Source organism: Alosa sapidissima, chromosome 21 (assembly GCF_018492685.1).
Source record: "Alosa sapidissima isolate fAloSap1 chromosome 21, fAloSap1.pri, whole genome shotgun sequence".
Lineage (NCBI taxonomy): Eukaryota > Metazoa > Chordata > Actinopteri > Clupeiformes > Clupeidae > Alosa > Alosa sapidissima.
The window spans coordinates 29,583,091-29,608,507 of NC_055977.1; the positions used below are offsets into that span (position 1 = coordinate 29,583,091).

Sequence of the window (25,417 nt, forward strand, 5' to 3'; positions counted from 1 at the left end):
GCCCACGGGGACCCAGGTTCGAGTCCGACCTGCGGTCATGTCCCGATCCCACCCCATCTCTCTCTCCAATTCACTTCCTGTCTGTCTTCAGTGTCCTAAAAATATACTTAAAAAGCGTAGGTCAACAATTCTTCTTTTAATTTTTATCACAGCATGTTCACTAGAACTCTCTGACTTGCTGTGGCATGACATTCATATTGAGCTGGCCATTATTGTATTATGTAAGAATGGTTTGAGCACTAATGCATCATGTGTGTAATCATTAATCAATATGTTACTTCATATTAGAGGATTTTGATGGTAAGCATCGGTGACATTTTTTAATTGTTGATAGATTATGACATTTATCTGCTTGACTTGAAAAACTGAATTAACTCTAAATGTGTAAACACTGCACAATACCAACAATGTCCAGGGGCATTCTTGCTAGAGCAGACACCAACACCAACCATTCTGTAGAATTGAATTAATGACAGCCTGGGCTAACGTTTAGCAAATGTGTAGTCACTAGTCATTTTCTGACATTACTTGTTTATTGATATGTCACACAGTTACACAGAAAAGACACGCTGGATACCCTAATCCGTTGGTTCTCAATCCTGCGTCTGCCCCTCCTGTATGTTTTCTACCTTCCTGTGCTCTCCATGCCTGATTGAACTTGTCAGCACCTGGGTTTCCATCCTACTCATTCACATATTTGAAGTGCGTTCATGAACATTTGGCTAAAGAAAAGGCCAGTCTGTGCGTTTCCATCCTGAACACACCTGATTTGGTTGATAGAGAGCAGTTTGAGTGCACTAATTTTAATCACTTGTGTCTGAGGCAGGAATATATAGAAGATAATGCAGGATGAGGACTCAGGGAGGATTGAGAACCACTTCCCTCACCCAAATAACCCAACATGACCCACAGTAAAACCTCTTGATTGATATTTACATCTTTACATTCTCCAACTCTTGAGCTGGAATCTTTATTCTCTAGTTTACTCACACACCACCGCTCCTCCTGAAAGACACAAGCCTGCCAGCAAACGACAGCCCAAATCGGCCTCACTTAACAGTCATGACAAAGGCAATCACCGTATCACTTTTTTAGATTCCTTCAACTGCCCCCCCGCCCTCGACCCCTCCCACCCCTCCCTCGACCCCTGCCTCACTCTCTCTCTGTGCCTCCATACAGTTCTGTGCAGTAGTCTTCCCGTGTTGCTCCTTTAGGTGGCGCCGCAGGGCTGGTTTGTGGGCAAAGCGCACTTGGCAGTAAGCGCAGCGGTGCGGGCGCTCGCCGCTGTGTAGGTTCATGTGATCGCACAGCGTGGCCTTCTGCGTGAAGGTCTTGTGGCACAGTGGGCATCGGTGCACCTTGGCCCCGCGGTGGACGCTCATGTGGCGGTTGAGGTTGCTGGCGTGAGTGAACTGCTTGCCGCAGCAGGGGCACACGTAAGGCAGATGGGTGGCGCGCATGTGCACGAGCAGAGATTGCGGCGACGGGAAGGCCAGACCGCAGTGGTCACATGCCACTGGACCCGACGCGCAAGATGTGGACCCCACCACAGCCACGGAATCGTCCGCACCTCCCCCCTCCTCGTCAGCTGGGACACCCATCACACCAATGCTTCCCCCGTCCCCATTAGAATCGTCCAGCCCGTAGCGCATGGCCATGTCCTCTGCGCTAGGCTCCTCTCCTAGAACCTCCTCCTGACTCTCGCCCAGCCCATATTGCATCCTGGGAGGGCTGTCTGTCTGGGCGTGAGCAGAGAGGTAGGCCGAGCCCAAATCGCCTCCCAGAGCCAGAATCTCTGCCGGGGAGGGGAAGCGCCAGGCCTCTTGGTAGTTCACGCCTGCTGGCCGGCGATCTCGAAGGGTGCCACGCTTGCGGTGCCTAAAACCTCTTCCTCGTCCAGTACGGGGCTCAAGAAGTCGACGCCTCCAGGTGCGTGGGCCCTCCCTGTCCAGTCCCCCAATGCGGCTCCCTCCCTCCAGCACCATGCCTGCCCCACTGGGGTCAGACTCGATAGGATCCTCCAAAATCACGGGCTCTCCCACCTCATCATCCTGGATTTCTTCAGGTTCCTGATCGTCCTCTTTTATACAAACCCTCAGAACCTCATAGTCACTGTAGTCATCATGCAAGGAGGCAGTGGATGCTCGTGCCTACATCACAAAAGAGAAGTGTGTCAATGTAGCTCATTAACCAAGATCTTGTTCTTTGCAAAGTTCAATCTCGGCTACAACTACTAAGCTACAGCAAAGAGTAAAATGGATCCTCTTTTGTCCCATTTGTACTGGGCTTCTTTTTCTATCCCTTTTAAACCTACTGGACAGACAAACCTAGGTGTGGCTCTGGGTTTATTCACCTTGATCTCTGAGAGAGCATGTGCTTCCCTGTGCTGGACGTCTGCCTGTGACAGTGAGTCTGTGTGGTGGCTCCCTGAGGCCTGAGAGACCACCTCTGGGCTGGGGGGCTGGGGGGCCGAGACACTCTCAGGTGAACCAGGCTGCACTGAGGGGCCACTGCCACTCACAGCCATGGCCATGGACAGTGGCTGCTCTGTTTTAACGGCCTGTGCAAGAAGAGATACAAAGAACCTTTTACCCAAGCCCTCATTCAACTCACTGGATGAAACTAAGTGCAAAGCTGAATGAATTTGCTGATGCAGACAGCATTTCCCTAGTCACTACTGTGATACAATTACAGATGACAGGCAAACCCAACCATAATCATTTGTTTACCTGAATAATTCAGATGAACAAAGTAGAAACACTTCCAAGTCTGTCAAACCCTTTGTTAATTATATCATACGTTGTCTGTATACCATCCACTACGTACCTCCTGATTCTCTACACAGCCAAACACTAATAGCCCTGAACTTCTCATTCACTGTTATCCTGTATGATTGGAATGGAGCTACAAACAGGTTCAGTGTGATGATGTAATTTTTCAGATTCAGATGTAATGACTATGTAAAGAATAAATGTCACTGGCAGGGTGGTGGAGGATGTTACTTATAGGTACTGATGTTTCTGTTGTGTAGCAACTTTCCCTTACCCTGGTAGGGCTTGGATTCCTGGGTTGCATGTACATATTGAGGGCACCACGGCATTTCTCCACAATGTGCTCCATCTGCAGATAGCTGGCTGCAGTCAGGTAGTTGACGATGTCTTTGGAATGAAATTTCAACGAGCCTGTGTAACATGACTGGAGCAGTTTGCAGACAACAGTAGCACTGTGCAACACTGACACCTGGTGGTGAGAGAACAGGTCAGTGTCTTTTCAGAAATGTAGACTAGACAACTAAGTATAGTATAAGTATATATACTTTTTTGATCCCGTGAGGGAAATTTGGTCTCTGCATTTAAGCCAATCGGTGAATTAGTGAAACACAAACAGCACACAGTGAACACACAGTGAGGTGAAGCACACACTAATCCTGGCTGCCTGCTACAACGGCGGCACTCGGGGAGCAGTGAGGGGTTAGTCAAGGGCACTTCAGCCGCGGCCCACTGGTTGGGGCTCGAACCGGCAACCCTCCGGTTACAAGTCCAGAGTGCTAACCAGTGGGCCACGGCTGCCCTGATGAAACTATGAATGCCGAAGAGTAAGACTAAGACTAATGACTAGTATATTATAACATTTCTAGTAAACTGTCAACTTCTGTATTAATATGATGTTTTTGCCAAATATCCAGTGTAATACAACTGAGGATGAGCACACAAAAATTTGCCTTGAGGACAACAAATACATCATCTGTAAGCTGCAAGACCATCAACAAGTAACAGTCATCCTAATTCCTACAATGATTATATTCTTAAAAAATACTGGAAAACAGTATTATAAACTCAGACATTTCAGTGCAAATTTGGCCCTAAATATCTACAACATTAACAAAAACCTTTTAAAATAAAATAAAAAGCTTAAGAAAACAATGAAAGTTTGACTCCATCCTCAAGCCCTACAAGCACTTAGATCACCTTAAGAACTTGTTCTCTTGCGCACCTGTAATTCCGAGGAGGGGGACAGAAGAAACTGGTCCCTGAGAAATGGAGAGCAGGCAGCCAACACAACCTTGTGACCCCGAAATGCCTGACGACCACTGGCCACAATAGTGATGTCACAGAAATGTTGCTGGGTGCGTAGGGAGTTCATGTTGCGGAGGGCCACATCGCCGTGTCCCGGCAACTGAAAACACACCTCCTCCATCTATGTGGGGGGGAAATAACTGCAATTAGTGACCATTGAGCCATGAGTTAAAAGATAATTCAGTACAGTACATTCTCTTCAGTACTGATATCAAAGACCTTTAGCTGGTTAACCAAAGCAAGATACATAGAGTGCAACAAAAATATAGTACATTCTTTCTGCATGTCTCTCAACTGTCTCAATAACAAGTGTGTGCAGTTGTCATGGAGGCACAGATATCCAACTAAAATCTAAATGACTTAGCACAGGGCTGCCATCACTGTCTATACAGAGCACTGCTCAATTGCTTTGTGCATAAGACGATTTTCACATCCAGCCTAATCATAACACATTTGCCTATTTTGTATGTCACTTGACAGTAATGAATGAACTGCTGAAGAGATGTAGCGTTAACAAAGTTATCTTCACTGTGTTAAGTCTAATAGACTGTATGGTTGAGTCAGCCAGTCAGATGTCATGCATGGTCAAAGCCAGTTCGTCAATTTAGTAACTGTTAAAGATAGTATTGCTGGTTAATTACAACTAGTTACTACAATAGACTAAGTTAATACGAACTGCCCTCCATGTAACAAACTAGTAATAGCCGTGGCTCAAGACCTTTTCATCCTGCCAACTAGCAAGCTTTTGTTTATGTATAACGTTAACCTGGCTGATAGAATAGTCAACGACTTTTATCCATGATGTAAGGCAGGCAATCATATTATTATGATTGGTAACGTTACAGTGTTGTTTATGAACTTGTTAGATAGCATTACTTCTTGAGAAAATAAGGCCATTCATTCAAGGTTCATTACCTTGCTACAACACAGTGGCCAGGGAAATCGAATAGCAAATCACAGTAAACAACGTTGGGTGGCTAACGAAATCACTGGCTATGACAATAGGAAAACACATATTAAACTAGATGTATGTTGAATACACTTTTATCATCAGTTGCTTTTCCTATGACCTCAACATACTTTAATCGGGAACATCAGAGCCGCATGTTTAGTGGACAATGAAAACAAAAATCCTATTCTAAACGACTAGCTAATGTTAGCTAGATTAGCTGACGCTTCGTGAGACACAACCACTTGAGCTACTGCTAGCTAATTAGCTAGCAAGTCAGTTTCAGAGCTAGCTATCTTTTAGCCGTTCACGTTAGTTCAAGATGATACATAACCGAAACACAACAGAAACTGTTGAATCTTACCTGTTGTTAACTCAAAAAATTGAAAAAAGGCGCCGTTTGCCTGCAATTGTCTAGCCAGGTCAAAACTTGCAATTACTGTGTTGGTGGTTATATGAATATGTGTTGTTTACTTTTCACTGGTAAGCTTGCTCTCCTGTTTTTTGGTGCTGGCAACTTAACGGACACCAAACAGCCACTTCCCCACCACGGCCCATGTCAACACGTCCGATAAGTGTCTTAAATTTAAAGGGGAATAGCTTCTAGATTATTTTAGGGAAGAATTAATTTCACATTAATGTGGCTTTCTTTTCCATTGAGAGACCCTGATTGCCCTTTTACTTTCTACAGAAAAAGTAGTTTCACTATATTCACTAGACTAGACACACGGTATTATCGAACACTTCTTGATGTTTTAACTTATCAGTTGAGACCAATACTAACTAAATACTAGTATCTATTAGACCAAGTGATAACAGTATGACACATCAGACAAGAACGTTTTTCCGGCGTGCACACAATGAGTATGCAAGATTTCCACAGTTTGTATTTAATCTGGTTGCAACATCTTCATAGTGTGTGCAGATTAGCACTCTGTAGACCACTTTCTTTCCTTTGTCCACTGAGAGGGAGGTTTTACGTCAGTTCAACTACAGAACGTCGGTGACGTAGTCGCGTCAAAATACGTCCTCTTTTGATTTCTGGAGAATATGTCGGCATCCGCACCGATGGACGAGGTAAGACCACTGTGAATGAACAATGGTAGAGTAGCTCTTTCGTTTTTGGCAGTGCTGTGTGTTTATTTCTTGGCGCAATACTTGTTTTATCACTGTCCTCGGTCTAAGACATTAGCCTAATTGCTTACGTTCAGACAACCTACTGGTTGGTTGCAGTTTAGCTAAGTTTGCAGATGTATCAATTGCAACCGTCTTGTAGCTAATGTTAACGTTACAGCTGAGCTGCAGCATAGTGTTAGTTTTGATACGAGGTGTTATTTCGCACACGCAACTTTTTGTCTTACCTAGACGCGACTTTGTTACAATGTTTAGTTACTTCGTTGTCTTTGTTGTGATTGACAAACTATCCACTCTACTGTCACAATTCTGTCATTAAGTTCTCACGGGTGGTGAGATAGTATTTGTGTTACTTTTGAAATTAATTTTTACGTCCAGTAGTCCAGCTCAGTTATGTTGGTACTTGAACATAGCTCAGTTCAACAAGGAGAGAGCGGTTCAACTCGCAAATGACATGAACAGTGTTTTCTTCTCCAGAAGTCCACTGAAAGAAAATCACAACATTCCAAACCAGATGCCAGGGAAGTAGGTAAGTGCTGCGATTGTGTTTTACCTTGATTACAATCCATTAATAATAGCTTTAGATGCACTTCTCTTTCAAATGCATGATTCAACAGTACAATTGCACATACACAGATAACTAAACAGTAGTGGGACTTACTAGAGTGCTCCTAAAATAGTTTTAGCTTAAGGAATCTTTGTAGGCTTAGATAGATAGATAGATAGATAGATAGATAGATAGATAGGTAGATACTTCGAAGCTCTGGTCAAGGAATCAGTTACTTATCTGTTGTCCTAATAGTGATGTTATGTGGGGAATATCATTTGATAGGAGGTTTTGTAATGGTGAAGATTGAGGAGAGCAATGTGATTTTATCTACCAGCCACTAGCTGTTGCATTCAATGTAATGTTTATATTATACAGATGTGATTTATATAATATAAAAAATAACTCACTCACTTAATTATTGATTGATATTCTAATTTCTGGTCTGTTCACCTGTAGGCAATGCAGCAAAGACTCTCACATCAACTACTTCCTACTGTTCCTCATCCCCGTCTCCTAATACAGCCAATATGAGCTCCTCTGCCCTTGGTAGCAAAACTCTCCCACCTTCCAGCTCCTCTTCCTCATCTTCATCTTCTTCAATCGGCACTTCGCCAGTTGTCAACCCACCACCAAAGATCCACCGTGCTCGAAAGACTATGAGTAAAGCTCCCCCAACACAGGTGAGGTCACGTAACCCTGGATAGAGGGATTGCTTTATCTATCTTTTGCTGCTACAGTAGATAAACAGATGCATTTCAATTGCATATGGTGCATGTGCTGCTCATATGTTATATGCTATAATGCTACATTGCTTTGCATTGCATTGCATTTGAATTTAACACTGACTATCCCATGTCACTGAAGAATCTGTAAAATCCTCTTGAGGAGTTTTGTTTTTATGTTTCAATAACCATACTGACAATGTTTTGAGAAAAAATATATCAATGATATTTCGTTCTCCATAACTGAGCAGTCCGTTCATTTTATACGTTTATATCTATACATTAGGTGAGGTGTATTGAGGCAGCTATTGTTCCAGTAGCCCCTGAGGAGCCCTTGACCAGCTTGGCATCAGACCTTGACACAGGTAAGGCAGTTATTTACGTCACTAGCATCACATTATTGGTTAATTGAAATCTCATTAATGATGGGGGTATATAATGGTGATCAACAATGACTAAAGCTCCAGGACATCCTAGGAGACCGATTGTTGTACAAGATGAGCTTGATTTGGATTCCCTCTGTTTCTAGCTGTGAAGAGAAGAAAAGTGGGCACAGATATGGAACACACCCCTTCGCCTAAAGAGAAGGCAGAGAAAGGTGCAGCTGTTGTACCAGAGGTGGGTGTGAGAGTGAGCACATATATGCAGATATAGTGTTATTAGCAACTCATTCACTGTGTGGTCTGTTTGTATTCCAGCCGGTTAATGTGTCCACCGCTCCAGAAAAAGTAGAACCAGTCACCGTAGCAACCAAAGACCATGGAAGTGGCTGGCTGGAAGACCTGGATGATGACGCTGATGAGGAGGACTTCCATCTCCTCTATAACAGCTATGCAGGAGATGATGTCATATTCTCTGACAGCAAGGTAAACAAGATGAGGCACAACGGATCAGACTCATCTTCTCACTTTGTACAGAGTATAAAGGTCATTGCACGTGAGTTTGCTTTGCAAAAAATGACCAGTTACATTTCAGATGAAAGCTGATACTGACACCTCCGTCACTGAGTGCCTGTGGTCTCCTCTTGTTTTGCAGTCAGAAGATGGGATGCTGGAGGACCAGCCTTGTGGAAGGGAAGGAGAGGAGTCTGGGAACTTGTCTGACCCTGTATGTATCTTGACTAACTTCTTGAGACGTTAAAATAATTGTGCCTTTTTGTAAGCTAACGTTTGCATTGGAATCGAATATCTTCATATCCTCTTCAATAGCTATGGCCTTGCCACTTGGCTACATTTTCTGTTAATACCGACATGTCTTGTAATCCTCAGAGCCCACTGGCTGAGAAGCAGCATGGGAAACTCCAGAAGAAAGAGGGCAGGAATGGGTCGCCGTGGGCAGCCCTAGGACGGGGCAGAGGAAGAGAACAGACCAGCACGGTGGTGGATGATGCTGCAGGTATGGAGGAAACATGGCAGGGTCAGCATGATGCTCCTACACGAGAGACAACTTTTGCCCATTATTGATATTAGCGCTGACACTTACACCTTTACTGTATAGAAAATCAAATATATATGATCATGTTTATGCTTAGATGACACTTTTGTCCAATGACATAAATAAACATTACAGAATAATAACAATAACCATCCGCATATACTATACAAATCACAATTCTATATGAATTAGTTAGGTTCAACGTAAACAGATGAGTCTTTAAACACTTTTTGAAGACCCCAAAACTAACTCCCAAAAAGATTTCTTCTAATTCAAGCATACACATCCCAATTTTATTTGAATTTGTCCCTTCTGGTGAAGAAATCCCCATGGTGTCTTGTGTGGGTGTGGGAGCGTTTGTGTTTGTTATGTTTGTTCTGGACGTGTTTGTAAGTGTCTTGGTGTGAGGTTTAGTTGTGGATGATTAGCCGTCCATGTGTTCTCACAGAGCCACCCTCGGGCCCGGCTGCAGCTCCTGGGGGTGTGTCCAGTGACTACACAGAGGTGCCATTGGGCTCCCTGGACATATCCGCAGCAGACAGTCTCACTCTCTCCCCACACCCTGGTCAGTCAAGTACTTTTAATATGATTGCTTCATGTTCTACTTGATGTTCCAGTTGATGAGTACTTTAACTAGTTTTTGGATTTGCTATTGGTCATTTGTAATAACCATCCATCACCCCTCCGTTGTCCATCTGTGTCTTTCTCTCTTGTCATGTGTTGTCCATCCCTCCGTGCCTCTGGGTTCACGTGTGTGTCCACCTGCTAGAGGGCAGTGACAGTGGGGAGACGGAGCGCCTGGAGGAGCTGCCGTTGTGTAGCTGCAGGATGGAGGCTCCTCGCGTGGACGGCCTGAGTGCAAGGGGCAGCCGCCTCTGCATGGCCGTTGAAAGCGTCAATGGAGAGGTGTGTGTGTGTGTGTGTGTGTGTGGTGTTTGTGATGGTGTGTAGAGTAGAGTCAGCGATTCTGGCAAAGGATTGTTTATATTTGGGCTCAACAGCCAATGAAATTGCACTCCTCTCATCTTTTCTCCTGAAGCCACCACGGCTGGAATTGTTTGCCGATTGTTGTTTGTTTACCATTGGCTCATTAGCTCTAAACACACTCACAGAACAGACAGCTAGAGAGTTTAGGTGAACTAGATAAAGACTGAAATGTATTACAATTGCAGACTATACTTTAAAATAGTCTACCAAAGACATCACATGTAATGCCTATAGACTTACACATCTTGCTTAGAGAATCGTCAGCCAAAACTGATGAGCACTCAAAGAAATGAAGCATACAGATAGATAGTGTACTACTGTGTTTCAATGATGTCGTGTCCGTTGTGTCTCCCTGTGGGCAGCTGGTGGGGTGCGCCAGCACTGTGGTGAAGGGGGAGACCATGCGGCCCTCCAGTCGAGTGTCCCTCATGGTGCTGTGTGAGAACCACCGCTCACACATGGTCAAACACCACTGCTGTCCAGGCTGTGGCTACTTCTGCATCTCGGTAACACATTGGCTCTGCACGTTTTCCTGTGAAATTTGTAGTGTGTCAAAGAAAACACATTTTAATGACCTAATGCATTCTATCTTTGTGTCTTATTTGTATCACTCTCTTGTTTTCCTTTCTCTCTCTCTCTCTCTCTCTCTCTCTCTCTCTTCCTCTCTCTCTCAGGGCACGTTTCTAGAGTGTTGTCCTGATGTGCGTATCGCTCACCGTTTCCACCGGGGTTGTGTGTCCGTTTTGGGAGGTGGGCGTGGTGGTAGGGGGATGAATGGTGGCCTGCTCTTCTGCCCTCACTGTGGAGAGGATGCCTCGGAGGCTCAGGAGGTCACCATAACACCCCCAACATCTTTGGCCGCAACTGTGGTCACCGCATCGGCCTCCACCACTACGCCAGCACTACCGCCCCCCCTCACATCCCCTGTGGCAGCAGGGGCATTAAGCAATGGGAAGAGGCCAGGAGGACCTGTGAGGTGGGTGTGTGTGCTGGGGTGTGGCTCATATGTCTGTACGAAATATACTTGTTTAGGTCCCAAAACTAAAAATATTTTACTTCAATTCCAATGTTTTCATATTTTCTTTGCCCCTGTATTTCTACACTCTAAAAATGGCTTATCTTGGGAGCCATGTTTTGAACATTAATATCTTCTCAAACTTGGAAGAAAACCATATTTTCAGGTTTGTACTAAATGTCCATTGATCTTATATAAAGCCTTCAATTCGGAACAAAATGAAAAAAAGAGTGATATTGAGGGTATTATAAACTTTGTATCAATATGGCATCAATCAGTATTCGTCTGGAAATACTTATTAATGTTGAGCCAGTATTTTAAGGATAATTAAATTAAGGATTAAGGAAGATTAAGGATAAAACTAGGTGTGGTTGTATTTTTTAGTCATTTTAATAGGACGAAAATAGCATGTGGGGTAGCTATTAGAAACCTGAAAATGGGAATAGTTCAATGTTTCATCATTTAGTTTACAAAGTCTTAATTTTGTACCATGTTTCCATCAGAGATACATACTCAGTTATTTACCTTGTTATACATCTTCATTCTTGCTCCTCAGGAAATCGATCTATCTTGTTCCTGAAGAACTCTGTCTAATTATCAGTGGTACAACACTGATACTTTGTACGCTAGATGTCCAATGAGCTACTTCCACATAGACATCCTACTAACCATGTACCATTTTAGTCTTTTGATAGAAACACACAACCTTCCCTTGTTTAATCCTTAATGTCTTATATGTGGAGAACTCATATTGGCATAACATGAATAAACCATTGTATTTAAAGAGAACCTAATGATTTATACCAAATGTGTATAAAAATAAGTTCATAATACCCTTAAAGGAGAATTCCAGAGATTCTTGTGGTCACCGAGTACTGACGTTAAGAAAAAAAATGAAAACAATAGAAAAAAATCTTAGATGGTGCAGCAACAACCATATCTAATTTGACATGGATGACCCTATTAAAAATCCAAAGCTTTGAAAAAGCAGCTGTTTGTGATGATTTAAACTAGCACATGTGCGTATGAAATTGACCAGTTATGACTGTCGATCTTACATGATGATGTGAATGTCCATCTCAAATATGGTAGACAACACTACACAAAAACAGGTCACATCTCTTTCACAAAAAAGAAATCAGTCTTGACATAAAGCGCATGTGAAGGTTAATCACGATGCTATTGTCACATGTCTCTGTGGTCATGTCCATTTAGTGCGAGGATGCGAGGCCGAGGCAACATGAGCCGCCCACCTGAGCAGCCCCCGGCCCCTCCCCCTCCCCCCAGCGCACCGACAGGAGCCAGCGCAGACGCCGCCACTCCCGGCGAGGGGGGCGTGGACAGTGTGGGCCCCTCCCTCTGTCTGCCCAATGGCAAACCCATTTGCCCCAGCGCACTTCCACAGGGGGACAGGAGGACGGCGCTGCAGAAGGCCATTCTCACGCAGGACTCGGAGAGGTACGAGTGGCAGGTGTGATCAGGATGCAGCAGAAATGCTCCCAAGGGTCCCACGGGTCATGGAATTTCTGGAATATAATGGAGTTTTGATAAAGTCTATTCCAGACATGGAAAGTCAGAGTATTTTATAATATTTGGGACAAAGTCATGGAATATCAGGGAATTTTGTTGTAGCAGTTAGTGTGAAGTAGAATCTACTTGCTAAAACACATTAATACAAATATATTTCCACACAGAATTGGTGTATATCTAGTTATTAGCTTAACTGCTTGTTTGAGTGGTGATGGTTAGCCCAACTTTGTTTATTCAATGCCCATCTATTCATATTCTGCTCTAAAAAAGTTAAAGATACTTGAACACTACGCGGCTGCTCTGAAATCTTATCTCATTATAGGTCATGGAAATTCAGGGTTTTTTCAGGGAAAGTCAAGGGAAAAGTAATGGAATTTTACACTTTACACACCATTGGACGGAGAGACAAAGCTTTTAGACTTTGCTCTACATTGCATGGTGAGATGACGGTACTCATTCTGTGCTCAATTTGCTGTCCTGTGGTTGGTCAGGAAGAAGAAGCTGAGGTTTCATCCACGGCAACTGTATCCAGCAGCCAAGCAGGGAGAGGTGCAGAGAGTTCTGCTCATGCTCAGTAAGTTTTCTTAAGGAACTCAATGATGTGCTCAACATGATTAGTGTGGAAATATTCTTGTCAAACAAGAATATTTTCACAAATTTGATTAACATGAAATATAGGTGGTTGGTAATATGAGTGAGACATTCAATACTAGGCCTATTTGTAATGATGTTTACTCTGATGTGAATTAGTTTTTTACTGTACACTGCTTCTAATGTGTGATGGAGAGAGCATCAGTTAAATGGGTGAATGTAGATGCTCATGTGGATGTCACTGTGCTGTTCCAGTGGAGGGCATTGACCCCGCCTACCAGGCGGACTCTCAGAGCAGACGCTGTGCTCTCCACGCGGCGGCCCAGCGGGGCTTTCTGGAGGTCTGCTACCTACTGGTGGAGGTGAGTTCTGCTGTGGAAGCCACGTCTGTGTGCTCCTTAAGCCAGACCTGCCTCAGACACGGGCACGCAGAGTGGAGCAGCGCTTCATTACACCGTGGTACCGGAATAGAGTGCATGAGCATCATTATGATTCCTGGTTGATACATTTCAATAAGCAAATGAGAGTACATCCCATCTAAGTACATTATAATCACCACTAGCCTTATTATCTTCAGCAAAGCCCACATGCATGACCGTACACCCAATTGTGTTCCAGGCTGGTGCTAAAGTGGACGCCCAAGACAAAACACTCAGGACTCCTCTACTTGAGGCGATCGCTAACAGTCACATGGATGTGGTGCGCTATCTGATCCAGAGTGGAGCTTGTGTCTACCATGCTGTGAGTGTCCACCCAATCATCTTGCCCGTACTAAACATGTGTGAATGTCACCTGGGAGGCTGATGTTACCCTATATTACTTCTGTTTCTTTAAGGCCAGCATCCCAATTACCCTTTTGACTACAGTTCATCTTTTCAGTTATTGTAAAGGTTGTCAGTACATTTGAGAAGGGTGTCTCTCAGGGAGTAGAACAGTTGTGGTGACAAGTGTTGCCTTGTGATGTGTTCATCAGTATATGAAGAAAAGGCCCCAGCTCTCTGTTCAGGGGGGTGGGTATGAGGCACTGGGCCATGTGTAGGTGGTCAGAGAAATGCCATTGTTGTGTTCTTTACTCTTGCCTTGCCTCTCAACCTCCTCTCACTCAGGAGGAAGACGGGTCCACAGGTCTACACCACGCCGCCAAACTTGGTCACCTGGACATTGTGACTCTGCTCCTGGGAACAGGACAGGTGGACGTGAATGCCCAGGTGAGAGAGGGGCTGACCGGTATGGAGTGTACAGGTGACCACTCCAAACAAGTACATAAAAGTATGGCTGGCTGGCTGTTTGTGTGTGTGTACATGGTGGTGACATGGCAGTATTAATCCTCTTAAATGTTTACCAAGACTGCCATCTGCATCTGCAGTGCCAAAGGAGGAATTCAATTCCTTTGTGGCAACTAGCTTCACAAAAAGCCAATGCAGAAAAAAAGCCTCACTTAATTTCATTGATGTGTGAAGTCATTTTTTTTTTGTCAGTTTATACTTATGTGTTGGTACATCTGTAAATACTCATCAGTGCCCTTCCTCGCTTTTCTCTCCTCAGGATAGTGGTGGCTGGACGCCCATCATCTGGGCAGCAGAGCACAGGCACTTAGATGTGATCAGAGCTCTGCTGGACAGAGGAGCAGATGTCATGCTGAAAGACAAGGTAACGCTCACATACAGTACTGTATAAACGTTTTAGGCATTTCTCTAACACAATATTTGTTTCTTCTGCATGTGTCTGTAAATTTAAATTCCAGACATTCTTTTTTATGCATTTTGTATGATTTGTGATTTGCTGCGCATTTGGCACTTCAGAGATGTGTAAGGAAGCCTGTTTATTAAGCAATTACAGGAAGACTTATTTGATGACTTGCACTCAGTTTATTCACTCTAATGAAGTAATGTATACAGTATGTAATAATGCTTAATGTAAAAAAGTGCAAGGTGACACTTATTCCTCTCTTTAGCTTCTGTAATCATCCCTCTCTGTAGGTTTCTCTTCATAGCTGTAGGATTTCATTATGCACACTTTACCAGACTATCTTCATTTGCAAAAAAAGGGATTTTATTACCATTTTAGTCAACAGACCTTCATCAGCTTATCGGCCTGTTGAGTTTTTCTTATTCTTGTTCAGTTGGCCTCTGGTGCTCTCTGACGCACCTGTCATTCAGGTGTGTGAAAGTAGTGTTTCTCATTACAACACTAAGAAACACACAGGCACACTGGTGCGAGAGCAACATTTCACATGCAACATGTTAAACTGTAAGTGGCCGCTTCTGATTAGAGTCCCTCGCTCCCTCCCTTCCTTCCGTCTGTAGGAGATGAACGTGTGCCTGCACTGGGCATCCTTCGCGGGGAGTGCAGAGATTGCGGAGCGTATTTTGAATGCTGGATGTCCATTGTCATCGGTCAACATGCATGGGGACACACCACTACACATCGCTGCCCGGGAGGGATACCTGGACTGTGTCACGTGAGTGATGATAAAAATCAGCTACATTGTAAATCTGAGAAGAGTGGGGTATTTCCCCCTAGCAGTTGACGTCCTGTCTTTCCAGCTGTTACAATTCCAATTCCATTTTGTTTTGTTTTTATGCTCTTTGACACAGGGTCCTTCACTTAGGATAATCAGACTGCGGGCATTCTCAGTGTTGTATTAGTCAAGTCTGATTTGTCTGTCTCAGGTTATTCCTTTCAAGAGGGGCTGACATTGACGTCATGAATCGTGAAGGAGACACGCCCCTCTCTCTAGCACGCTGTGATTCGCCAGTGTGGGTAGCACTTCAGATCAACAGGAAGTTGCGCAGGGGAATAGCCAACCGCATTGTTCGGACAGAGAGAATCATTTGCAGGTAGGTGTTAAGTTTTAGATGTTGCACATGCCCATTGCAGCTGTCTAAATTCTTAAGATAAATTCTGTGTGAGTGTGTAAATCATTAGTATTGTGTATAGTGAGCTAGTTGTAGTTGTTGTCACCGGAAGGACATTATTTGTATTGGGGTAATACATAATATGGTATATTACGTTAGACTGTATAAATAAAAGGGCAAACTATTGTTCCTGTTATCTTAGTTACATACCTGTTATGCATGTTGCATATTGTCAAATATATTGTATGAAATAATTTGTTTAATGCAATTATTCCCCACTTTGAAGTGATGTAGCCCAGGGCTATGAGAACGTGCCTATCCCATGTGTGAATGCAGTAGATGATGAGGGCTGCCCCTCAGACTACAAGTACATTTCAGAGAACTGCGAAACCTCAGCCATGAACATTGACCGGAACATCACTCATCTACAGGTGGGAAGATTGGTTAGGACACTTTTATGATCAGAAGGATGGTGTTCTGTATGTGCTGTCTGCTCTATGGGCCTGTATCTCAGTCATTTCTTAGAACTTTGGCACAACTCTTTACTCCTTCTACTTAACAATAACACTGGCAGGACACATGTCACTGCAGAAGACAAACAGCACATTTATTTACACATCTGTCCACATCTTGCTTTTGGTGCTTGTGACCAAGAATCTCTTTGTTTTGCAGCATTGCAGTTGTACTGATGACTGCTCCTCCAGTAACTGTCTCTGCGGCCAGCTCAGTATTAGATGTTGGTATGATAAGGTAAGTGCAGCAGTCCTTTGTTTTAGTATGTGTCTGTTGTGCTGTATACATTTAGTCATAAAGTCATTTTTCATGAGATTTTACAAATTGAGAGAGAAGATGGTGCACAAAGAAAATGGCCTATTTTGGAACTTTTAACTGCATTTTCATCTTCTGTGTTTTTCCAATACCCAGGATCAGCGGTTACTGCAGGAATTTAATAAGATTGAGCCTCCCCTGATCTTTGAGTGCAACCTGGCGTGCTCCTGTCACCGCACTTGCAAGAACAGAGTGGTGCAGGCTGGCATCAAGTAAGTCCTAATCCTCTATTTTGGTTTGAAGCATCAGGACAATGCAGTTCAGGTGCAGTCATTTATATTGTACCAATAACATTTGATATTGTCCCAAGGATCTTTACAAAGTCCAATACCTGAACCCCCTAGAACAGTGGTTCTCAAACTTTTTCTGTCATTGGAAGGAACCTTGAGCATATCTCAGCTCATAAATGGGGGGAACCATCTGCTTTAGGGCAGTATAGAGAGGAGTTGATTAAAGAGGACTGCAAAGAGCTTTTAGAAATAATATTTGATTAACTGTGAGCTGTATTTATATAATCTCAGTAACACATATTTAATTAGCAGAAGCAATTGAGCCTGATCTGGTGAATTTAATGCTGCTGGAAGTCACTCTGAATAACAGTGTCAGCATCAGCTAAATGCAAAAACAGTAATACTAACAGTAATGTTTAAAGAACTGAATGGGGGAGATTCCTAAGAGGAGCTGTCATGTCTGTTTGTGTTTGTCTCTTTCAGGGTTCGTTTACAGCTCTATCGGACTGAGAAGATGGGATGGGGTGTAAGAGCTTTGCAAGACATCCCCCAGGGCAGCTTCATCTGCGAGTAAGTGTGTGTGTGTTTCTCTGTGTGTGTGTGTGTGTGTGTGTGTGTGTTTGCATGACAAGCTTACAGCAAAGTGTGGTACAGATTACAAAATGCAATGAAATATCCAATTCATTTTAGAATGTTTCCAAAATAGTTTTGTTTTGCTTTGTTTTCATGGGGGATTTTCTGGAAATTTATTTTTTTGCTGGTGTGCTGGATTTGTTTTGATTTGTTTTCACAGGTATGTGGGGGAGTTGATATCTGATGCAGAAGCTGATGTGAGAGAAGACGACTCCTACCTCTTTGACCTCGACAATAAGGTAGAACACCTGGTGCTCTCAGACAGACTCATCAGAGTGTATTCACCCAAAAGAGTGTATTCACCCAACAGTGTGTATTCACCCATCAGAGTGTATTCACCCAACAGTGTTTTCACCCAACAGTGTTTTCACCTCAGTTTAGTATTAACCCCCCTTTCTTGTTTGGCCTCATCTGTCTTGACTCCCTCAGATTTAATGTATTCATGGCTTGTGGTCTTTGGCCTTCATCATGGTCCAAGTCATCTTACTCTTCCTTTTTTATTTCAGGATGGAGAGGTGTATTGCATAGATGCACGTTACTATGGCAACATCAGCCGCTTTATCAACCACCTTTGTGATCCAAATATCATCCCAGTACGTGTCTTCATGCTGCATCAGGACCTGCGCTTTCCCCGCATCGCCTTCTTCAGCTCTAGAGACATATTCACAGGACAAGAACTGGGGTGGGTGTCTGCCAACATACTCTTGCAATATCAATCTATGAAACTGTTATTCAGTTACTGTCCCCAAATTAGGAAGTTATGTGTTATTGCTCCACTGTCCTGTCCTGTCCTGTCCTGCAGCAGGGCTTCAGACTTTCATACTTCTTTTTAGTAGGTGATCTTAAATGTGCACAGTTTAATGTGCTTACATTCCTCTCTACTCCAAAATTTGTTATTAGTGGGTTTGATCCAGCAAGCCCACAGAATGGCTTCCATGCAAGCCCACTATTGTTCTTCTAAAGTTTACTTTATTTATTTATTTATTTATTTATTTATTTATTTATTAGTGGGTTTGATCCAGCAAGCCCACTATTGTTCTTCTTAAGTTTACTTAAGGCATTTATAGGGCAGCCGTGGCCTACTGGTTAGCGCTTCGGACTTGTAGCCGGAGGGTTGCCGGTTCGAACCCCGACCAGTAGTGCCATTGAGCAAGGCACCTAACCCCTCACTGCTCCCCGAGCGCCGCTGTTGTTGCAGGCAGCTCACTGCGCCGGGATTAGCGTGTGCTTCACCTCACTGTGTGTTCACTGTGTGCTGAGTGTGTTTCACTAATTCACGGATTGGGATAAATGCAGATACCAAATTTCCCTCACGGGATCAAAAGAGTATATATACACTTATACACTTATACTTTATTTATTTATTAGTGGGTTTGATCCAACAAGCCCACAGCATGGCAAAGCCCACTATTGTTCTTCTTAAGTTTACACTTCTTAAAGGAACCATATGTAAGATTGTGGCCAAAACTGGTACTGCAATCACTTTCTGTAGAGCATTGTATCCCCTCCCCCTCCCATCTGACTGGCAGAACTGGCAACCCGGATGCCGAAACACTACTGACTTCGTGATTAGTACATAGGTGGAGGGTGGCACATCAGGCCAAAACACGACATGACATGACAAAACACAACATCAACATCAGTTGAGGGCTGCAACTGCACTTTTTAAAATGACAATATCCTGGCCGGACTGCTGTTGTCAGTGATATAAGTATTTGAAATGAACATGATTTCTTAATGTCTAGTGCCATACCAGGGCCATTTTATGATTAATTGAAATACATTTCTCACATACGGTTCCTTTAAGTTTTCTTTATTTCTTTATTTATTAGTGGGTTTGAACCAGCAAGCCCACTATTGTTCTTCTTAAGTTTTGTTATTATTAGTGGGTTTGATCCAGCAAGCCCACTATTGTTCTTCTTAAGTTTTCTTATTAGTGGGTTTGATCCAGCAAGCCCACTATTGTTCTTCTTAAGTTTTCTTTATTTATTTATTTATTTATTAGTGGGTTTGATCCAGCAAGCCGCTGTGGGCTAGAGGGTGACACGGGAATCAATTTTCACTCACATCCCATCCCGAGCCCACACAAATACTCCCTAGGGTGCATCATCCGCCTTGACATGTGCAAATTAATCTGTCCCTATGCTTATTATGTTCCAATAGGTAAAAAAACATTCCTGGTAAATTGGATAATATTTAGGTGGCCCACCATTAACCTTTATGAATGGTAGAAATTGTTGCCAAATTCAGATCACCTCGCAATATGGGGGGACTATGGGGGTATATTTCACTATTATCAATTTGTTAGCCAGTAGTTATTTGAATAATAACTGTATTAAGGTATTAAGGGCATAAAGCACACAGCTCATTGGATAAACATTGGGTTTCTTTATGTTGTCATACATATTTTGGTGATTTTTCTCAGAAAAACATTTTTTTTTTTTTTTTTTTTATATTTTGAATATGTTATTTGATGAAAACCACCTTAATGTCTATTGTAACACTTGTCATTAATCATTTAATTTAACTGTTGTTGCTATGGTGTTATAAAAATCTCATAATTCCAAATCAGATTTGGCTACATGCATGGGACTGTTTTGTTTAGTGTAGAGTAGTAGTTGTATCACACAGGATTGCATGAACTTTCATGCAACATGGCTTCTAGTGGAGAGTGTATTAGTAATGCCAATCCACAGTCTTCAAAATGTACTCTGTCTACAAGACAATCGTCTTGGATATTTGGTTTGGGCAGTGGCCTTGTTCAGGATGACTCGATTATCACTGGATCCCGTTTTCCAAATTGTCGCCAAGTTCTCAGTTGCTTCATGTGATCAGAAAACAGGACGACGGCGCTCGGGGAGCAGTGAGGGGTTAGGTGCCTTGCTCAAGGGCACTTCAGTCGTGGATATGGGTACCCTTCGGTTACAAGCCTGAAGCCCTAACTAGTAGGCCACGGCTGCCCCCAAATGGCATGAATGGCATTGATTTGGATGAAAATGCCAAACTCCAAGCTATCCCACTGAAACGGCGGACCAGCCCATCTACACTGGAGAAACTTCAGAAGACGGAGAAAAAACTTGACAAGACTTTTGCTCTGTGGCCACAGAACACTGAAAGCTTGGTGAAGAACAAGAAGGACTTCTTATTTCTGGAGTCCTTGAAAAATGACCGCCAGGCCTCATTTGGTTCATTTGATAAGGCATTAGCTGACCACATATAAATTGTTTTCTAGCCTTCAAATTTGGTACTGGCAAAACCCATGACGGCAAGCTTTTATTGATAGTTTACTTTCATACTGTTTATTGAAAATGCTTGGCAAGGGCAATTTTTATTGCATCTTCCCCAAAAATGTACACTACTGCCATATCTCAGGAAGTAATAAAGATAGAGACACACAACTCACACCAAATTATGCGAAAAGTCCATATTTATATTCAGCTTCCATTGACATTATAGGGCTAGACCCATTAATTTTTGGCGTTATTTAAGAAAAAAGGATATTTTCAGCCTAGCTTTATGGACATCTTTAGTTGGAAACTTCAGAGGCTCGGTGGGCCACCTAAACATCAATAGAATTCAATAAAATTTCTCATGGAAGTTTTATTTGGTTAATGGAACAAAATTATTCTAGGGACAGATTGATTTTCAAAATGTTTTGAAAAAGTGAGGCGGATGATTCACCCTAATACTCCCGTCATATCCCGATCACGTGACTGCCCCCCAAAAAAAATCCTTTCCTGCAAAATCCCGAGAGAAAGGCTCCCGAATCCCGTTCCACTCCCGTTTTGTTCCCTATGTTGTCTAAAGCATTGGTTCCCAAAGGGTGGGTCGTAGGAGATTTTATTTGGGTTGCCAGCATAGTGACAATTTATGTTGTGTAATAGGCCTAGCTTATACTTTATATAGCTTAGGAACTCCTTCTGTGCACATTTAGAACACCGCCAGAACGTGGATATCACTCGCAAAATGAAACAATATTTCTGTCGGGCGCCTACCATGGACCTTACAGTTGAAAAATGCAAGGGACATAAATCAGTTTATATTTGCAAGAACAATAACGGATATCAGCTCTTCAACATGGCCCATTAAAATCTAGAAAGTATCATTTTAAATCGTAAAAAAACCCTGCTGTCAATAATAGGCTAAAGCAGACATCCATAGACCGGACATGAGGTTTATTTGCGTCAATTGTAGATAGGCCTCTTTAAAGTTAATAGCAGTCTCTTCACATTCCATCTTATTTCGGATTTAAAATGCACAAAAGTGCTTTAGAAAGGCTATAATTTAAATGGACATGTAAACGCTATTTCCTCTTTCCAATCTTGCAAACTTCACTACAGTAAAGCTGCATTGTCATTTATTAGCTAGTTTCCCATAACAACCACCACATAGGCTAGTCGAGGTGACGAGGGTTAGCCTAGGCTACCTGTCGTGGAGAAATATGTCCAGCTCTGCGTCAGACTTGATATTCTTCGTTTGACGAAGACGTCACCATCTCAGGAAGCTCCTCCGATGTCCACTTAATTTGTTTATTGTTTTAATTTTGGAAATTTTAACTTTTGACCCGTATGTCCGATTTTCATAAATGAGGTACCGTTGGAATCCTTGGATGAGGCCGAGTTCCATGCCCCTGATCAAACCCACTCTTGCAGTTCCTCGGAACCGCAATTCTAGTTTCTTTTTCGTTATTTATTATTCCTTTTCACCCACTTTTTGTATGAACTACTGCTCCTAGACCGTTTGAGCTATCGGCGTGGTTTGAACTCCAAAAATTCAGGCCCGAACCGGTGTAGCTTGCTTGTTAGTTTCGTGTTGCTGGCCCTTGTCGTTTTCGCGTTATTCCCGTTTTTTGGCGTTTTTGGGCCCCATTAAAATGAATGGCGGAATGTTCAGGATTCTAATTTCGATTATGACATCACAGCTCTAATTGCTGAAGGCGAGACACGGCAGGTGAAAACATTGTTTTTTCATGCACTGGTCAATTTCGAGATTTTGAGCTAGTATGTTACCTTAGCATATATTCTATCACACTACTACAACAAAAAAAGTCCGATTTACACATTTAGGTGTTTATTTCATTATATTGTGTCTACTCGCGCCTGTATATTTCTCCTAAATTCAGCAAAAGTTAGCATTCTAACCTTGCTTGCACTCCCGCGACCGTGGTCCAAAACATATCATGTGTACTACCGGAAAGCTCTGTTTTTCCTGTATCACGCTATGTGATCCATATATGGACACTTCCTTTGTATCAGCAACCAATCGCGAAAGTTCAAAGGCGAGTCTAGGCTGAGAACGGAATCTCATTGGCTGTCTTTCAAGGCTGTTTTCTCAAAATGAGTTTCCTCTCACACTCTGAGCTCAAAAGCTCCACTTCAGAAGCACGTACATACACCAAACTTTCTAGACTTATGCCTAACTATATGTCGAAGATTTCTACAGAGGGGTTTGTTGATCTATTATTCCTAGCCTGACTTGCATGACATTTTATGCCTAAAAACATGGAAAAAATCGATTTTTTTAGGGCTAGTGACATAATTTTCTGATTTACAGGATAACAAAATAGATATTCATAAATCCCTCTGTAAATGTTTCCCCATCTAATATCTGAACACAATGAAAACATCATTTTGAACCTGGCTGTATCCAATGCTCAGGTTTCGTGCCTTAAAATGTATGCAAATTAGCGCATATTTAACTAGATGTACCGCAGAGCGGTACAAAATATGACCGCCGCCCAGTCCAGCACATTTTTTCCACAAAAATAAATCACGCTGGAAGGCCTATATGATTCTAACTGTCTCACTAAATTGCATTATCCACACTCAATTCTCACTGGTATCTGCTAGACAACAAGTAGCAAAACATGATTAGTTCATAGATTTCACATGTAAAATTCATTTTATACAACCCCACCCCCATCTTGCTTGTTCATAATTCTGAGAAATTCTTGAATTGTGTGCGTGTACACGTTTATGTTTATGTGTGTGGGTGTTGATCTGTTGAGGGGGTGTTGGGCCCCCTTAAGACCAACATACAAAAAAAAGGTGGACCTCCTAGGCCCTACGGTTCTCGAGATATTCACAGAAAACTGTCTCCGGCCACCTACAGGCCAGTTGGTGTATAGTAACATAAATTAATTAATTGTGTGGCCCCCCATGAACGGAATTCCACGAAACTTGGCGTGCATTCAGAGGGTGTCATAATGATCCTACACTTCCAATTTTGTGCAGTTTTGACTATGTTAGGTCACAGATACCTGCGATTACAACACCTCATTTTTACTTTTTTGTGTTTAACTAAGTGGCGCTATACATGAAATGAGTGGTTATGGAATGGGTTGACATGGCCCCTTGAGATCAACATACAAAAAAAAAAAGGTCCTCCTAAACCTTACGGTTCTCGAGATATTCACAAGAAAAAAAAAAAAAATAAGGGAAAAAAAAAAAAATCTGACTAAACCTATATGACCACCGCTTCGCTGCGCGGCGGTCATAATTAGATAATGCCTAATTTGCATATGTAAACATTAAATTACAGCAAACTTGCAATACATTTTTTTTCTCATATTAATGTAAGTAATCAACTGGGGAAGTTTCATAGTGATAATAGTGATAGTTTTCATAAATGAGGTACCGTTGGAATCCATCCATCCATGCCCCTGATCAAACCCACTCTTGCAGTTCCTCGGAAACACAATTCTAGTTTAACATTATTGGCTCCTACCAGTTTTGTAAGGGTATCATGTTATTACTGTAGCAATAGCATAGTTAGTTGCTTTCTCAAATGGCAAGAGTAGCATGGATGCTAATTGCTTATTGTTTTTATTGAATAGAACTGTTTTGTAAGAATAGTTGTATGTCCTTAATATTCAGCTTCATCCCCAGTAGACAAGACCAGACATTTGAGAAACACTGCAGTTACAGAACACTCGGTGGTTACAGAAATATGACCCTCTCTTTACACAGGTTTGATTATGGGGATCGTTTCTGGGACATCAAGAGCAAGTACTTTACCTGCCAGTGCGGTTCAGAGAAATGCAAGCACTCTGCTGAGGCTATCGCCCTGGAGCAAAGCCGGCTTGCTCGACTCGAAGCCTGCCCAGAACCAAGCGCCGATTCCGGAACGACTGTGTTGGGAAACTCGTAGGCCTTTTTTGAGGCCTGATGCATGTTTTTTTCTGACTCTCTGGTGTCTTTGTATCTACTGGGCATCTTGGTTATGGGGTGGTGTGTGATTTTATTCGCTCACTTGTCACTGAACTGCCGACTGCCTCAGACACAATAATGTTGATGGAGCACCAAAGCACAAGAGAGCATCCTTTTGATTTCATCATGATATGGTTTGCTTTTCTAATGTATATGTACAATTTTTTAACCCACAATAGTACTTTGGTGCTGTAATGTCACCAGAAACATGCAGCATACTGACCACCATACATTTCTAAGACATTGTCTACTAAAAGAGAACTCTGATATGTGTGAAGTCCTCTCCCCATTCCAGTCCTATTGCGTGCCATTCAACTTGAACTGAACTTCTCAAATGTTCCATTTCACTGCCTGGTGAAGTGAGTGTGTAGATTTTAGCTGGCTAATTTTAGGGCTGTGTAGATTTATTTCTTTGTTATTTTATTACATTAAGGTATACTTTGTTTTATTTTTTTCATGTAATAAATATATTAAAAGAACCCTGTACTGTTTTTTTTATAAACTCATAGATAGGTGGCACAGTCAGAGATTTGACTGGTAAGAAAGTAAGAGAAATGTCTTTGAATTGCAACTCGATATAGGCTAAATGATTCCTAGTCTGTTTGGATATTGTAGACTGCCCCTTTACTTTAGTTCTTTTGAATGAGGAAATGGAAAGTAAACAAAAGTAAT

General features: G+C 42.5%; 2 protein-coding genes across 5 annotated transcripts; one reads left to right on the forward strand and one right to left on the reverse strand.

The window, feature by feature from the left end:
• Positions 1–511: 511 nt before the first annotated feature.
• Positions 512–5,938, reverse strand: LOC121696012 (zinc finger and BTB domain-containing protein 12-like). 2 transcript variants are annotated; one of them, XM_042077297.1, is made up of 5 exons: positions 5,390–5,921; positions 3,994–4,197; positions 3,046–3,240; positions 2,354–2,560; positions 512–2,150 (listed from the first exon to the last, which is right to left on the reverse strand). In XM_042077297.1, the coding sequence occupies exons 2-5, from the start codon at positions 4,195–4,197 to the stop codon at positions 1,092–1,094; spliced, it is 1,665 nt and encodes a 554-aa protein (XP_041933231.1). In that variant the 5' UTR covers positions 5,390–5,921; the 3' UTR covers positions 512–1,091. The 2 variants fall into 2 exon arrangements, with proteins under 2 accessions (XP_041933231.1, XP_041933232.1); XM_042077298.1 differs by lacking the exon at positions 2,354–2,560 and having other exon boundaries at positions 5,390–5,938.
• Positions 5,939–6,015: 77 nt separating this feature from the next.
• On the forward strand, positions 6,016–25,202 carry ehmt2 (euchromatic histone-lysine N-methyltransferase 2). Of its 3 annotated transcripts, none has more exons than XM_042077294.1 (27): positions 6,016–6,102; positions 6,637–6,688; positions 7,166–7,389; positions 7,718–7,796; positions 7,961–8,049; positions 8,130–8,297; positions 8,467–8,538; positions 8,700–8,826; positions 9,314–9,430; positions 9,635–9,771; positions 10,215–10,358; positions 10,527–10,828; positions 12,083–12,325; positions 12,889–12,971; positions 13,244–13,350; positions 13,607–13,729; positions 14,095–14,196; positions 14,534–14,638; positions 15,295–15,449; positions 15,661–15,828; positions 16,133–16,277; positions 16,519–16,596; positions 16,771–16,886; positions 17,388–17,474; positions 17,698–17,776; positions 18,044–18,219; positions 24,506–25,202. In XM_042077294.1, exons 1-27 carry the CDS (start codon positions 6,076–6,078, stop codon positions 24,684–24,686), a joined length of 3,486 nt encoding a protein of 1,161 aa, XP_041933228.1. In that variant the 5' UTR covers positions 6,016–6,075; the 3' UTR covers positions 24,687–25,202. The 3 variants fall into 3 exon arrangements, with proteins under 3 accessions (XP_041933228.1, XP_041933229.1, XP_041933230.1); XM_042077295.1 differs by lacking the exon at positions 6,016–6,102 and adding an exon at positions 6,106–6,127; XM_042077296.1 differs by lacking the exons at positions 6,016–6,102; positions 6,637–6,688; positions 7,166–7,389; positions 7,718–7,796; positions 7,961–8,049 and having other exon boundaries at positions 8,276–8,367.
• The last annotated feature ends 215 nt before the right edge of the window (positions 25,203–25,417 follow it).